Source organism: Mesoplodon densirostris, chromosome 3 (assembly GCF_025265405.1).
Source record: "Mesoplodon densirostris isolate mMesDen1 chromosome 3, mMesDen1 primary haplotype, whole genome shotgun sequence".
Classification (NCBI taxonomy): domain Eukaryota; kingdom Metazoa; phylum Chordata; class Mammalia; order Artiodactyla; family Ziphiidae; genus Mesoplodon; species Mesoplodon densirostris.
This window is the reverse complement of record NC_082663.1, coordinates 64,439,675-64,453,180: the sequence shown is the minus strand read 5'-3', so window position 1 is coordinate 64,453,180 and position 13,506 is coordinate 64,439,675. Positions and strand designations below refer to the sequence as shown.

The 13,506-nt window shown below is 42.1% G+C and overlaps 1 protein-coding gene across 2 annotated transcripts in view; it reads right to left on the bottom strand.

Annotated features, from left to right (window-relative positions):
- JMY (junction mediating and regulatory protein, p53 cofactor) overlaps positions 1–8,104 on the bottom strand; it is a 68,690-nt gene extending 60,586 nt beyond the window's left edge. For both annotated transcript variants that reach the window (XM_060093085.1, XM_060093086.1), the window contains exon 1: positions 6,525–8,104. In XM_060093085.1, the coding sequence (XP_059949068.1) occupies positions 6,525–7,565 (1,041 nt within the window). In that variant the 5' untranslated portion in view covers positions 7,566–8,104. The remainder of the gene's footprint in view (positions 1–6,524) is intronic.
- Positions 8,105–13,506: the final 5,402 nt, after the last annotated feature.

Sequence of the window (13,506 nt, the reverse complement as noted above, 5' to 3'; positions counted from 1 at the left end):
CGAGACATTTCTTAAAAAGTACCCTACCTCAGCTAAATGTTAGCAGCAGGATGACTTGGTAACCAATTTTAGTTAAAATTTTTTTCCTGAAGAAAATGACCATTCTTGTTTATCACTGTATTCTCCCCGTACCTATATTACTTCATTGCACTAATAATATTTGTTGAATAAACTAAGCCCCAAGCCATCACCCTCACTGTAACCTTACAAGTTACAATAAAGCCCCAAATCATTAAATGAACTTCATTTATCCTTAAGACCACTCTCTATAAAATATCTAGCTCACAAGGCCTATTTTTATTTCATAGCCTATTATACAAAATCTTCACTATAGTCTGAAAAGTCTATTATATGCAATTATAACTATATAAAATTTAAAATTCAAGGACAAGCATAAGGGCAATTCCCCACACTTAAGAAAACAACTCAAAAATTTCTAGTTTTTTGCTGAATGAATCCTTCTCTGCTCCTATGCAGTTTTAGTAACTTAGATACTCTGTGTTAAGGCTACTTGGTATTAACAGTCCCCTACAAGAAGCTTGAAAAGCCAAATGAACTTCACCACCTCTATCAAAAAACAAACAGCACCAAGAACTATTGTTCAGTCTTCACTGCCTATGTCTCTTACCCATACAACCAACTTAATTTTTCTCCTATGACAACTAAGGAAACTGGGTAGATTCAGAGGGAGCAGATCCTGGCCTATTAATAAGTAGTAAAAAGAGCCACAGGGAAATTTCCCATTACAAAAATATAAGCACACATACATCTAAGCACCAATGGAAAGCCACCCTGTGCTTTCAAGTACCACTTCCAACAATATTCTACAATCAATAAAAGGCCAAAAAAAGCAATAATGGAGAACAGTGAGACTAAAGTTACATGTTAAGATTTGGGGAATGAAGATTGCTAATTCAACCACCGCAACTGTTATGTCTGACAAACCAAACCTCCCACTCACCTTCTCCCTTCAACACATACACACATACATACACACACACACACACACACACACGATAGTACTCACATTACGAAACTATCTGTCCAAGTTGGTCTTGTTTTAGCAAGGAGGAAACATGTCTGTGAAATATCTGGTGGGCCAGGAATCATGTGAGGTTAAATGGTAAGCAGAGAAACCACCACATAAATTATTTATCAGGAAAGCTGCCATCCTGCCACCAGCCTCCATGTTTCTGTTTTACAGAAACACTAACTGAGAAACATATTCAACTTTTATTCTACACCTACCTTTTTTTTTTCAGTAATATGACAAATGGCCAAAAGTTTATTGGGACATAGGATTGAAGAAAGAGATAAATATCTAAGTCATTATTTTAACAGTTTCCAGCTGTTAAAATAACATTGTTGTCTTTCATTACAACTGTTGTCTTTCATCACAACTTTCAAGAATCCCACAAAATTCATTTAGCTTCATTATTTCTTAACTGTTTTACAGTAAAAGAGCAGTTTGCACCATGTTTATGGAAATATCCAGGCAGAACAGCTCTCTCCTCTGCAGCTAAGTACATTATGTCCTTCCCGAGACTGCTTCTACTATTTATACCTAATCATGGGTTGTGGCTCACTGGCCCAAAGACCAGCATCCTAGGACTCCTAAACGACTGTCATTTCTCTAATGTAAACACAGATCTTCCTTGACTTACACTGGGCTTACTGCCCGATAAACCCATCATAAGTTGAAATTATTGTAAGTCAGAACTGCATTTAATACACCTAACCCACTGAACATTATAGCTTAGGCTAGCCTACCTTAAATATGCTCAGAACACTCACATTAGCCTACACTTGGGTAAAAATCATCTAACAAAAGCTTATTTTATAATAAAGTGTTAAATATCTCATGTAATTGATTGAATACTGTACTGAAAGTGAAAACAGAAAGGTTGTATGGGCACAGAATGGTTCTTTACCTTAGTGATCCTGTGGCTGACTGGGAGCTGCAGCGTGCTGCCCAGTGTTACAAGAGTAAGGTACCCAGGAAAAGATCAAAATTTGAAATACGGTTCCTACTGAATGCGTATCACTTTCACATCATCTTAAAGCTGAACCACCTTAAGTCAGGGACTGTCTGTAGTTGGGGCTTCAGTAGTGCTCTGGAGTTTTATAGCTAATCTTAGTTTTCCAGGAAATTAGTAAAGTCAAATTGGGAAGAGGGGTGATAAGTAAACAATCTTCATAGAGCTCCTTGCTCCTTCTCTTAAACAACTCAAGTCAGGAGTTGTTTATAGTCATTTTAAAATACAAAGGAAAACAGTGATTGGGCACTCTTGTCTAACATAAACCCATCCTTGCACCCTAGGCAACCTACTTCTAAAACACAACGGGTAGACTATGCCCTACACTATGCCTATCATGATTAATCTGAAGTAAAACAAACAAGTTACCTTAATTTATAAGTTCATTATTGACCTGACTAGATTTTAAATTACTGATGCCACCTTCCCATTCTCAGGAGCGGAGACTGACATCCTTTCTAATGTCATCAGGGAAACAAGACATGTGTAGAAAAGGCCTATGTCTGGATTAGGACAAATCAAGTTTGAATCTGAGTTTAGTCACTTCTCAGCAGTTTAAAATTGGCCAAATCTCAACTTCTGCTTCAGTAAAATATGTATAAAACGCCACTTGTCTCAAAAGACAGAGTGGAGGATGAAAGGGGATAGGTAATGTGAAGCGCCCCAATACCTAAGTAGTGCCAATATTTACACTGCCTTGAAGCAACACTTTCTGGAAGCCTCCTTTATAAGTGCCAAACACATTGTTAGGTACTTTTTCATGTCTTAAGTCTTCAGAAATCCTTTAAGCATGTTCCCCATTTCTCTGTTTTAAAGAGGTTAAATAACTAAACAGGTCACAGAAGTGATGAGTACTAATTCAAGCCCAGGTTCTTCTGACTGCAAACAAAGTATGATCTGTCTACTGTGTGCCTTACATGGCTACTTTTGAAAACACATGCTTCTCTCAGTAGTTTCAACTGGAAAAGTTAGAATTGAGCAGTTTTATAAACATCATAAATTCCAAAGTGAACAATGATTTTTAGATTTTAATCAAGCCTACCATCATAGTTAAGGTTTACTATCTAAAGGACCACAATCATTTCAATAGTTGTCCTTATACTGAAACCATTATTTACAAAATCCACGTCATCAAAGGTAAACCACGGTATGGCTTGTAATATGATACTTAGCTTTAACCAACAACCAAGGCTACTGTTGAAACCATTCCAAGAGGTCTTGGTGGCACTTGATTCATTCAGGGATTTAGTGCTTGCTATATAAATAGCACTACTTACAGTAAATCCTTGTAAAAGTCCAAGACAAGGCTACCATGCAATAAATTTCACATTTCATTTGTACTCAAGATTAAAGCCCTAAGTAGTATACAATCTACAATTCTTATGTCATATAAAAATAATTTCATTAATATTGTATAAATTGTACCACCTCACAAACTAGTTAATTGACCAAATTTGTAAACCATTAACAAAAACTTCTGGCAGAAAACTTACGGTTTAATTCTTCAATACTCCACAAGACAGATAGATATAGGACTACTTCTTATAACCCCATATTAATTCATAAATATATTCCAAAAATTAAATTCCAATAGAGGTTATGTCCTAAGCTTACAAAGCAGATAATTTATAATTGTGGTTTTAAGGCTCTTTTTGAAGAACACCTTTAAGGCTTTCCCTCCAAAACTGTGACTATGCCTATGCATATACAGGTGCCCATGCATTCTACTTAAGGTACTCCATTAAAGTCCATCTATAGCTCCCCTCAATTTATAGGAAATTCACCAACCCCAGATAACAACTCCTTATTTAGGAAGTTATGTACAGTATTTACAGTTTTAAGAGATTTTTCTCCTAGTTTTTAAACAGTATGGTCCCTTGAAGAATTTGCATTTAACAGCTCAAAATTTTTATTTACTCACAACTTTACATTAAAATGACACTTCTAAATTTTTTAAATTCCTGCAACACTAAAAAACAACAACAAAAAAAAACTGGTGTCCTTTGTCCACTATTATTAAGAGTGCTCACAAGATGGCCCTGAACTAGGGGTGGCAAAGAAGAGAATTCCATGATACTGTCAAGGCTGGTGACCTTGAGAAGTTTACAGTCTCGTTGTACAGTCTATTAAAAAAAAAAACCCTCCTTCCACAATTTACTGACCATTTTGCACAAATAGGTGTGGTCTCTAAACTGAAACCTTTAAATGGATAGGAAAAGGAAGACTGTAGAAAAAAGAACCGGAAAACAGATTCAGAGAAATTAAAGGAGAAACATGACCAAAGGATCAAATTTTCCAGCAACACATACCTAAGAATATGTTTAATTTACGACATATACCTAGTTTTTAAAAACCTAAAGCCAATTCCACAAGAATTGTGGAACTAGGAATTTAAAAAAAAAAGATTTAGACATAATTACTAACTCAATAGAATTGATAAAACAAAAATGACACAACTTACACAACGATTTTACCGAAAAAAATGGTACTGCAAACTATTAAGACAGCAAAAAATTTAAGCAGATGGGGAAGAAAAAAATATATGGCAGTTATGCTATACACTCCCACTGTCACGCCCATGGCAGACATCACTAATTAATCATGCAATCCTTTCCCCCTACTGAGCTTAATTTCTTCCAAAAAAACCTTCCAGTAGAAATCAGGGTGGGCATTATAACTGAACCTATTTGTTGTCCTTGATAGCTATTTTTCAAATACTGTTCAACTAAGCGAAGAACCAAAAATTTATGTATTTAAAGGTCAATGAATTTATAATCGACTTCATTTAGAGTTTTTCCCAAAACAAAATACTCTTTAAAAGTTTAAATTTTCTCTGTTGAAGAGAATAAAACATTATGGTCAATATAACCTTAATCAGGAAAAATACTCTTTTTCAAAAAAAGTACATGAGTTCTAGAAAACTGTAATAAACTATATTTTTCAGCAGCCTTCGTTTTTGACCCAGTTTGAATGAAATAACCAGAAAGAATTATTTTTTCTGAGTATCAGTAAAGTTAAAAGCAGACATACCTACATCATTCAGGGATTAAAAAATAGAAAGTTTTTTTAAAAAGATAATATATACCTGTAAAATGAATAAGCGAAAGAAGCACTAACTTTGTTCTTGCAGTTTAAAAGAAATACCAGTCACTATTAAAACTCTAAAGAGAATGTGACCGTTTTAAGATTTGTCACTTCCTTCCAGAAAGGATTTAAGGTAGAACACAGACTCCAGAAGTGAGACGACAAAAAGGGAAATAAAAATAGATTCCTGGAACTACAGGATCATACTATGATGGGTGATGTTTAGCATAAAGTAAACTAACAGAAGTCAAAACCTGGATTCACTCTAAGTTTTAAGAGAGCACTGTGGGATAAGTGATAAAGTATTATTTCCTAAATCCTTAAGTCTAGCAAAGACTTCATAATATTCTATGAAGAAACCAGAAGGCTCCAGCTTCCTAGCACTAATAGGATTCAAGTAGTACATAAACATAGGCAAGGCTGACAGATGACAACACAATGTCAGCAATATAAACACGATAAAAGCGGGCATTTCCCCACCCCAACTCCAACCTCAATTGATACTAATACTAAAAATAATAAATTACTTTGAGAACGAGAGTACTTCTTTAGTTTTTTCAGCAGAAGCTGATAAGTACACATGACCTCAAATTATACGTATCTTTTCCACATCATAGAGCTCCCTGTGTATAACCAGACCTTTTCCCATTGTTTCCTGTTATTTTAAAGATTCGTTTGAAAAAGTGTTTGCACTACTTTTACTTCTCAAGTCCAAAAGCAAAATGAACATTCCTGCCCAAGGCCTTTTTTCTCCCTAAAACAAGAGTGAAACATGAGCCCTCCTTAAAGACTTGCTATATTCCTAGAGTGTGTATAAAACCTTTCAAAGTCCATTTGCATCCAATTGTCAGTTGGGGCTTTTTCATTTGGACAGGCCACTCACCTGGAGGAAAATGATTTCTAAATTGGCTTAAATTGCCAAATCACATATGGAGACAAAAAACTGACTTGTTTTTGCTCCATAAGACAAACCATTTTGAATAAATGAACATGACGCCAGGAAAGTAAGGTTAATAATCTGGGTAATTATTGCTGGAAACAACTTCAGGGACAAAGAGAAACGCTCATTTAGCTTATACTTATGGGATAGCTTTCTGCTAAATGGCTTTAATCTTATTACCAGTACTTAGTAGCAAACAGAGGACTTTATAGAACCTATGTGATAAGTGGGAGGCGGAAATCTAAAGACTTATCAAAGTTCCTTCAGAGAGCAAATTAAGGAAAGCCACGGTTTTCCCCACTACCGAAAGGAATAAAGGGGGAGATAGGTCAGGAACCATTCCTTTTCCCTTGTCTAGCTAGAAACACAAGCGCCCCAAAAGCGCACAGCCTAGACCGAGGCTCCAGCCTCCGGCAGTGAGGAGGAACCAACAGCGATGAGTGGAGCCCAGACTACGTTCTTACCTCCTGGATGCGCTTCCTGGCCCGCTGAAGCACTTCTTCGTAGCCCTTCTGCCGCAGCTCGCTAAGGCTTTCGTAATACTCCTCCGGGTCATCGGTCTCGGTGAAGAGTACCTGGGACAGGATCTTCCAGCCACAGGTGTCCAGGCCGTGACCCAGGTAAACCTGCAGCTGGTAACACAACGTGTCGATCTCCTGCTCGGTCATCTCCGGGGCGCCCCCGAACAGCACCGTCCACATGCCCGAGGGCTCCTCGGGGAACACAGGCAGGCACGGCTCCAGCTGCGAGTTCACGGAGCACAGCTGCTGGTGCACCGCGCGCAAATCTTGAAAGGAGAAGAGCCCGGCCCAGCTGCACTCCTCGGCCGGGGACTCCAGCTCGGCGGCGGGCTGCGGCTGCTCAGCGTCCGAGAGCGCCAGCGCCGCCGGGTCCGCCTCGTCCTCCCTCACCATTTCCAGCACCTCGATCTCCTCGGTGACCGTCCCGCAGGCGCTCACTACCCGCACCGACGACACCGGCGCCTCCTTGGGCGCCGGCGGGGCTGCCGCAGCGGCGGCCCCCCCCACATCCCTGCCTCCAGATGTCCTCCGGACCGGGCTGGAGTTGGCCCGCACTAGGCTCCGGAGAGGGCTCTCCGCCCCTTTGCCGGCCGAACTCCGCAGCAGTGAGTCCCCCCGAAGGCTGCACGCGCTCCGCGGAGAGCCTCCCTCCGCCCAGGTCGGGCGCTTCCGGGACCCGGGGCTCCTGCCCAGAGTCGCGGAGGCAGTGGTCTCGGGGCGACCCTTGCCCGCCGGGCTGCCCGGCCCCCGGGTCCCGTCGGACGCGGGTGCGCCAGGCTCAGCGCCCCCTCGCGCCCCCGCCTGCTCCCGGGTGCCGCTCCTCTGCCTCTGGGCCGTCCGGTTGTGGCAGGTTATGGCAAACTTGCCCTCAATCTCGTTCCAGGCTACGATGAAGACGAACTTGTGCTTCTCGCGCTCGTCGAACACATGGGGCCGCACAGCCACCCAGTCCGACTCGAGCGTCTCCTCGAGCGCGAACGACATGGTGGCTCCGGCGCCAGGCCGCGGGGAAGGCGCCGCCGGCCCTGCCCGCCCGAGGACTCACCGGCTGACTGCACCGCGCCCCCAGCTCACCCTCGCCGGGAGCCTTCAGCCATCTTAGCGCGCCGGCCGGCTCTCCCCGCTCGCTCGCCCGTCTCTTCGCACTCGCACCCGCAGCGCTCCTTTGTGGTGCGGCTCGCGGGAAAGACAATACGCGTCGCAAGAGCAGGTAGTTCACATGGTCACGTGCGGCCGGATCTGTTTACAAGCCCTGCGCTGCGGCAGCGCCTCGCGCCCGCCCGGGCCCCAGAGCGAGGCCGCGGTGCTGCGTCTGCGGCGCTCCGGAGGTGAGGCGCGGGTTGCCTGGCGCCGGGCAGGCGGGTAGGTGGTCGGGACCGGGGGCTTGTGAGCCTCCGCCGCTCGCCCGGGCCGATCTCCCCGCCCCTCCTCCTCTTCTTCCCGACCCACTAGAGCCGGCGTGACGGAGGGACGCGTCTCCTAAACTCTGCGCCTCAGTATCGCCACAATGTTGCCATTCGGCTGCTGACGTCGCGGCTCCACGAGGGACGTAAACACGGGCACGTGCCGCACGCTGGTGACGCGGCGGCGGAGGCGCGCACACCCTGCTCGCGCGCGTCGGCCCCGCCCCTCTGCGTCTCCCGCCCCCGCCCGCTCGCGGCCGCGCGCCTGAGTCTTCTCTTCCTCCGACTCAGCCTCCTTCTCCGGCAGTCTGGAGCCGGTGACCCGCATGCAGAGAGAGAGAGGCAGGTGTACCCTGCGGGACAGGTGGCCTCCGAACCCAGGAAAAGAGGAACGAAGGTGGAGGAGCTGAGAATTTTTGAACTCCAGTCATTCAAAGGGACCCTCAGGTGTAAATTTTCCTCCATTCGCCCGGAGGGGTAACTCCTATATTGAGAAAGAAGTAGTCCGTAACGTTATGTGAACTATGTGCTAAACTTCATTGGGATCCCCTAGACTATTGGGTTCTCTCCTAGCACCCTTGCGATACAGTTTAAGATATGAAAGGAAGGTGTCTGAAGACAACCCAGTAGAACTCCAAAACAAAATAAAATTAAATGAAAATTCAGTCATGTCCCAATAGTATGAATGTTTACATCTCAGTTCATCAGTGTTTTATTGCTTCAGGATTCATCATTGTGTGCTGTTCTGTGAACCTCGTTGTGAGATCACTGACTTGAGCCTTTTGAAATTGTATTCAATTATGAGTTACCAGAATGCACATACCAAAAAAAATATCATGTAAATCTGAAGAATTCTGTTCATACTGAACTATGATGAAACATTCTTAAAATTGCCTAGTGGATCTTATAATCTAGTTTATATTATTGGCATGTTATCCAATTCATATTGCGGGTATTCTGCATTCACAGTAAAGTACAATGGGAATTGTTCCTTTTATCCATATTTCTAAAATATATGCAAGACCGTTTGGATTAACCTGGCATTGTTAGCCATACTCACTTCAGTATTGTCCTGACATCTGAATAAACAGCCAAAAGTTTTAGTCCTGTCATTCAGCTGGACATTTTAGACCTGTAGATCTGCTCTGACCAAAAAAAAAAAAAAAAAAAAAAGGCACTTTGGGCGGGGCAGGATGAGCAAAAGGGAAAAGGACTAGTTTTTAAACCTTTTTACAGTTCTTTATGTGAACTATAAATTTTCAAAGCTTGTAACTGAACTTGTGGCAACTCTCAAATGCAAATCAGAAATAACACCTTTTGAAAGGCAGGAAGAAAGAAAAGCCATTGCAAATCTTTATCACCAGCTAAGCAAACAATAGCACATTATAGAAATTTTTCCTTTTTTCTGTGGAAAAGTTACTACTAACAGTTTTTCTGTTAAAAAGTGATGAGATAATTATAGCTCTCTTCTTATAATACATTATAGATAAGTATAAATACTAAGAATGAATGCCAAAAAATATGTTTATGGGAAGTATTTTTATTTACATGTATATTAAAATTGCAATATTTATCCACAACATTATGTCTTATCACAATAGTGCTAGAGAAAAATTGTTTGTGGTCACACAGGTGTTAAGTATTTTCCCCCAATACTCTGGCAACTGTGTTTTGTAAAAAAAGTTGTTTCAATGTTTCTGGTCTCCTCTATTCTCCTCTATCTTAGTAACTGTTATCCTAGAAAAAAAAAACGAAACTGAAATTCCCATGGCAGGTGACTGTAGTACTTTACAATTCTTTATTTAAGGCTATATCTGATTGTCAAGCAAGATCTCTGAGTGTATAAATACTCCCTGGGAATAAGTAAAGCTACAGAAATCTACATTTTGACCTTGTTCCATAACCCCAGGAGCCTGGGTTGTGATTCTCCCACTGGGACTTGCTGAAAACTTCAAACCGTATCTTTTACTACTCCTGCCATCTCGAATACCATAGGGTGTGCTGGGATTTCTGTTCTAAGTGGCAGGGTTTCTTGTTCTGCAGTGAGGACCTGCTGCAGAGCCATTCTCTACTTTGAGCCCTACTCAAAGCTGGCACCTTCCACATTGCCTGATCTATGAGCTTGAGCAATTTTCCTAGGTGTGGAATGTGTTGCATCCAAAGCCCAAGGAGGCTTAACAGTCATTGTGCTTCCTTCATTGTGGTAGTGGCTGCATCATGCACCAATCCGTCCCTTACTTTGAAGGGAATGTCCTGACATACACCTGACCATAGGATGTGCAGAAACTTTACAGAGTTGGCAAGTGCCTGAATTTTTATGGAGTTTGTCTCCCTCCCTCTGGAGTGCATATGTCTCCAGCATGCCAGCACCCTCTTACTCATCCTGCCAGATCACCATGATGTCATCAGTGTAATGTATCAATATGATATTCTGTGATATGTCCAGGTGGTCCAGATGTCTTCAGGCTAATTTATGGCAGATGGTGGGAGAGTTAACATGGCCCTGGAGCAAAGTGTTTCTGATCTTCTTTCCTGACTGGGATAGAAAAGTACACATTCGCCAAATCAATGGCTGCATATTGAGTACCAGAGACCATATTATCTGCTGTAGCAAAGAAACTACATCTGGCTGGGCAGCTGTGATCAGGACTATTTCTTGGTTGAGCTAGTCTTTAGAATCCATCTAGATTCTGCAAGGACCAGACCAGCATATTAGACAGAGCTATTCTAGGGTCAACCATGCCTACATCTTTAAGAGTGGCATTAATCTCTGCTATCCCTCTCCAGGGTTATAGTGCTTTTGATTCACTCTCTTGGCGGGAGGTAGGCAGTTTCAGATGCTTCCACTTGAACTTCCCTGCTGTGATAGCTCTCATCAACAGACTCAATGTATGGGTTACTCCAACTGCCACATATGTCAATCCCAATTTATATTTGGGGACCAGGGAAATGAGTACCAGGTGACTTCACAGACCTGGTGGACCCAGACTTTGGTCAAGACGCCATTTATTACCTGGTCCACAGAGCCCACGATGAAGTCTCTGGTTGTCAACTTAGACCCTGTCCTCAGTAGTCCTTGAAATGTCTGAGAATTTCCCTTTCCCCAGTGAACAGTCACTCAGGTACACAGCCTAGATCCCTTTGGGGAAGCACTGGGGAAATTATTATGTATGGCAGAGTTCTTTGCACTGGGACTCAGTCATCTCTTCAGTCAATGGTACCAGGTCCGAAAACTGAAAACTGGGCAAGAGACTACTTTGAGTACTTCCCTCAGCCTCCTGCTCGTCCATTATGGCTCTATTTTGACTATGTACATTAAGCAGTGTCTATTGGCTGCTTGGCTATTTTGCCCCTCGGGATGCTGTGGTTTATTAACCATCCCACATCCCAACTGTGGACATTGTGACCCTCTGACTTCGGATGGTGAAAGCTATCAATGGCCTCTATTGCTCCAGGGCCTTCTCATCCCCATTGCTATCAATGAGCCAAATTCTGTGACCACTTCTCCTGCCTTTTACCCTGGCCTACAAAGGAGAGCCACAGTGAACTTCATGGGGATGCTGGGGCCCCTCTCACCAACACATTTCTATCAAACACCCTTGGTGAATGGCATATTCTTGGGACCTTCCTGGAAAACATATTTGTTCTGGCCTCACGTAACATACCCATTACAGCATTCCCACTTCCCTGAGTCTTTTATTCCCTTCCTCTTTTGTATATCATGGCAATTCAAGCATTTCAGTTCAGGCTCTGGGAGGCTCATTGCTTTTTCCAGGTTTCTAGGAGTCACCCTCATGGCAAGTTTTCAACATCCACTAGGGTCTTAGCTTGGATGTTAAATTCTCTTGTCCTGAGAGAGTGACCTTCAGGTCTATAAACAATGTTAGTTACCCACAGATTTTGCATTATCAGTCTTAAGATGACAGCCCAATCTCATAACAACCCTCCACTTCCATTATCCTTGTATATTATCATTACCCTTACATTTCAAATGCCTAAATCTTCACACCAGCCACTGGTACGTGTCCACTGGTACGTTGTCCCAACTCAGCCCCAGTGAAAATTTTAGAAAGAGGACTCTCTCCTTTTGCCAGGGCCTCTCAGTGGCAAAAAGAAAGAAAAGCAACTGAGGGGAGCTGAGAAGGTGAACAAAATTTACATCTGATACAAATCTGCTTTCAATGACAGTACTTAAGAGTAGCATGCTTCATTAAGGACTTCAATATTTCTTTCAAGCTTAAAAAAACTTCCTTAGGTATTATTACAAAAAGCAACGCATGTTCATTGTAGACAAATTTAAAACTGCAGATAAACCAAAACAAGAAACTTTAAATACTACCTAGAGATACCACTTTTAAAACCCTGGTATGGATATTTTTATACTTTTTTTCTATACTTATTTACAAAAGCGAGATCCCACTATAAATACTACTTTGTAAACTATCTTTTTCACGTAATAATGTCTCCTGAAAATTTAAGTAAGTATACATCTTTGCTACTGTTTTTGAAAGAATTCCATTGCGCAAGAATCTCCTCACTCAGTCCTGAACAGATTTTTCCTCCAATTGCAGCCTGAAGTCTCATATTTATCTTCCTGCCCCTATGGAGTTGCACCACCAAATGTGTCAAAGTATAGAGACACCCTTATTCTGCAATTGTTTTATATACTCTACAACGTCTAATATCCTTTAAGACATCCATCCATTTATCTGTAATTTCAAAAATCTGGACATAGGTGAGCATATACTTATGCTTAGTATTTAATGGTAATTTAAATGTAAGTACAATAAAAAATGAAAACCAGAAAAAAAAAGAATTCCACTGTGTATATTTACATAATAATGTATGTTATCAATCCCTTCAGAACCAGATTTAAGTTGTCATCACTCACATCCTTGAGCTAAATCCTAATCCTATATCTTTATATCCTAAATCTTTGAGCACTTACTGAATTGTTTCTCTTTTGTTCTCAATGTCCCATCTAGGGAATCCTTTGAAACCCACACCCTTAACCACAGTATTAAGATCCTCCAATAAGCAGATAGAATGATGGGATTAGATGTGTAAGAGAATTTGTAGGGAAACACCTCTAAGGGAAAAATGGGGAGGGAGCCAGAGCAAAGGGGAGAACTGGTGGTGGTGAAGGAATGAGGAAGAAAGGAAGTTTCAATAGAAAGCATCTTGGAGTGCAGTGCAGTTTAGAGTGTTTTCTGTAGGTCAATGGGGAATCCTCAAGCCAAAGTTACCTGTCAGAGGAGTTTCGTGTCTCACAGCAACAGTCCTGCCATATGCCCCATCTCCTCAGTCAGTGGCTGGGAGCAGCCTGGAGGAAATGTGGTGGATTCATAATGCAGCAACCCGGGCTGTCAGGATTATGCTTGGAGATCTGAGAGGAACGTTCTCATGGCTGCCACAAACACCATCTGTGCTTTACAAAAACTTGGTACTATTCATTCATTGATTCATGACACATCGAGTGCACAAATAGAGTACAATGTGGTGCTCACATTCTAGTAATTGGC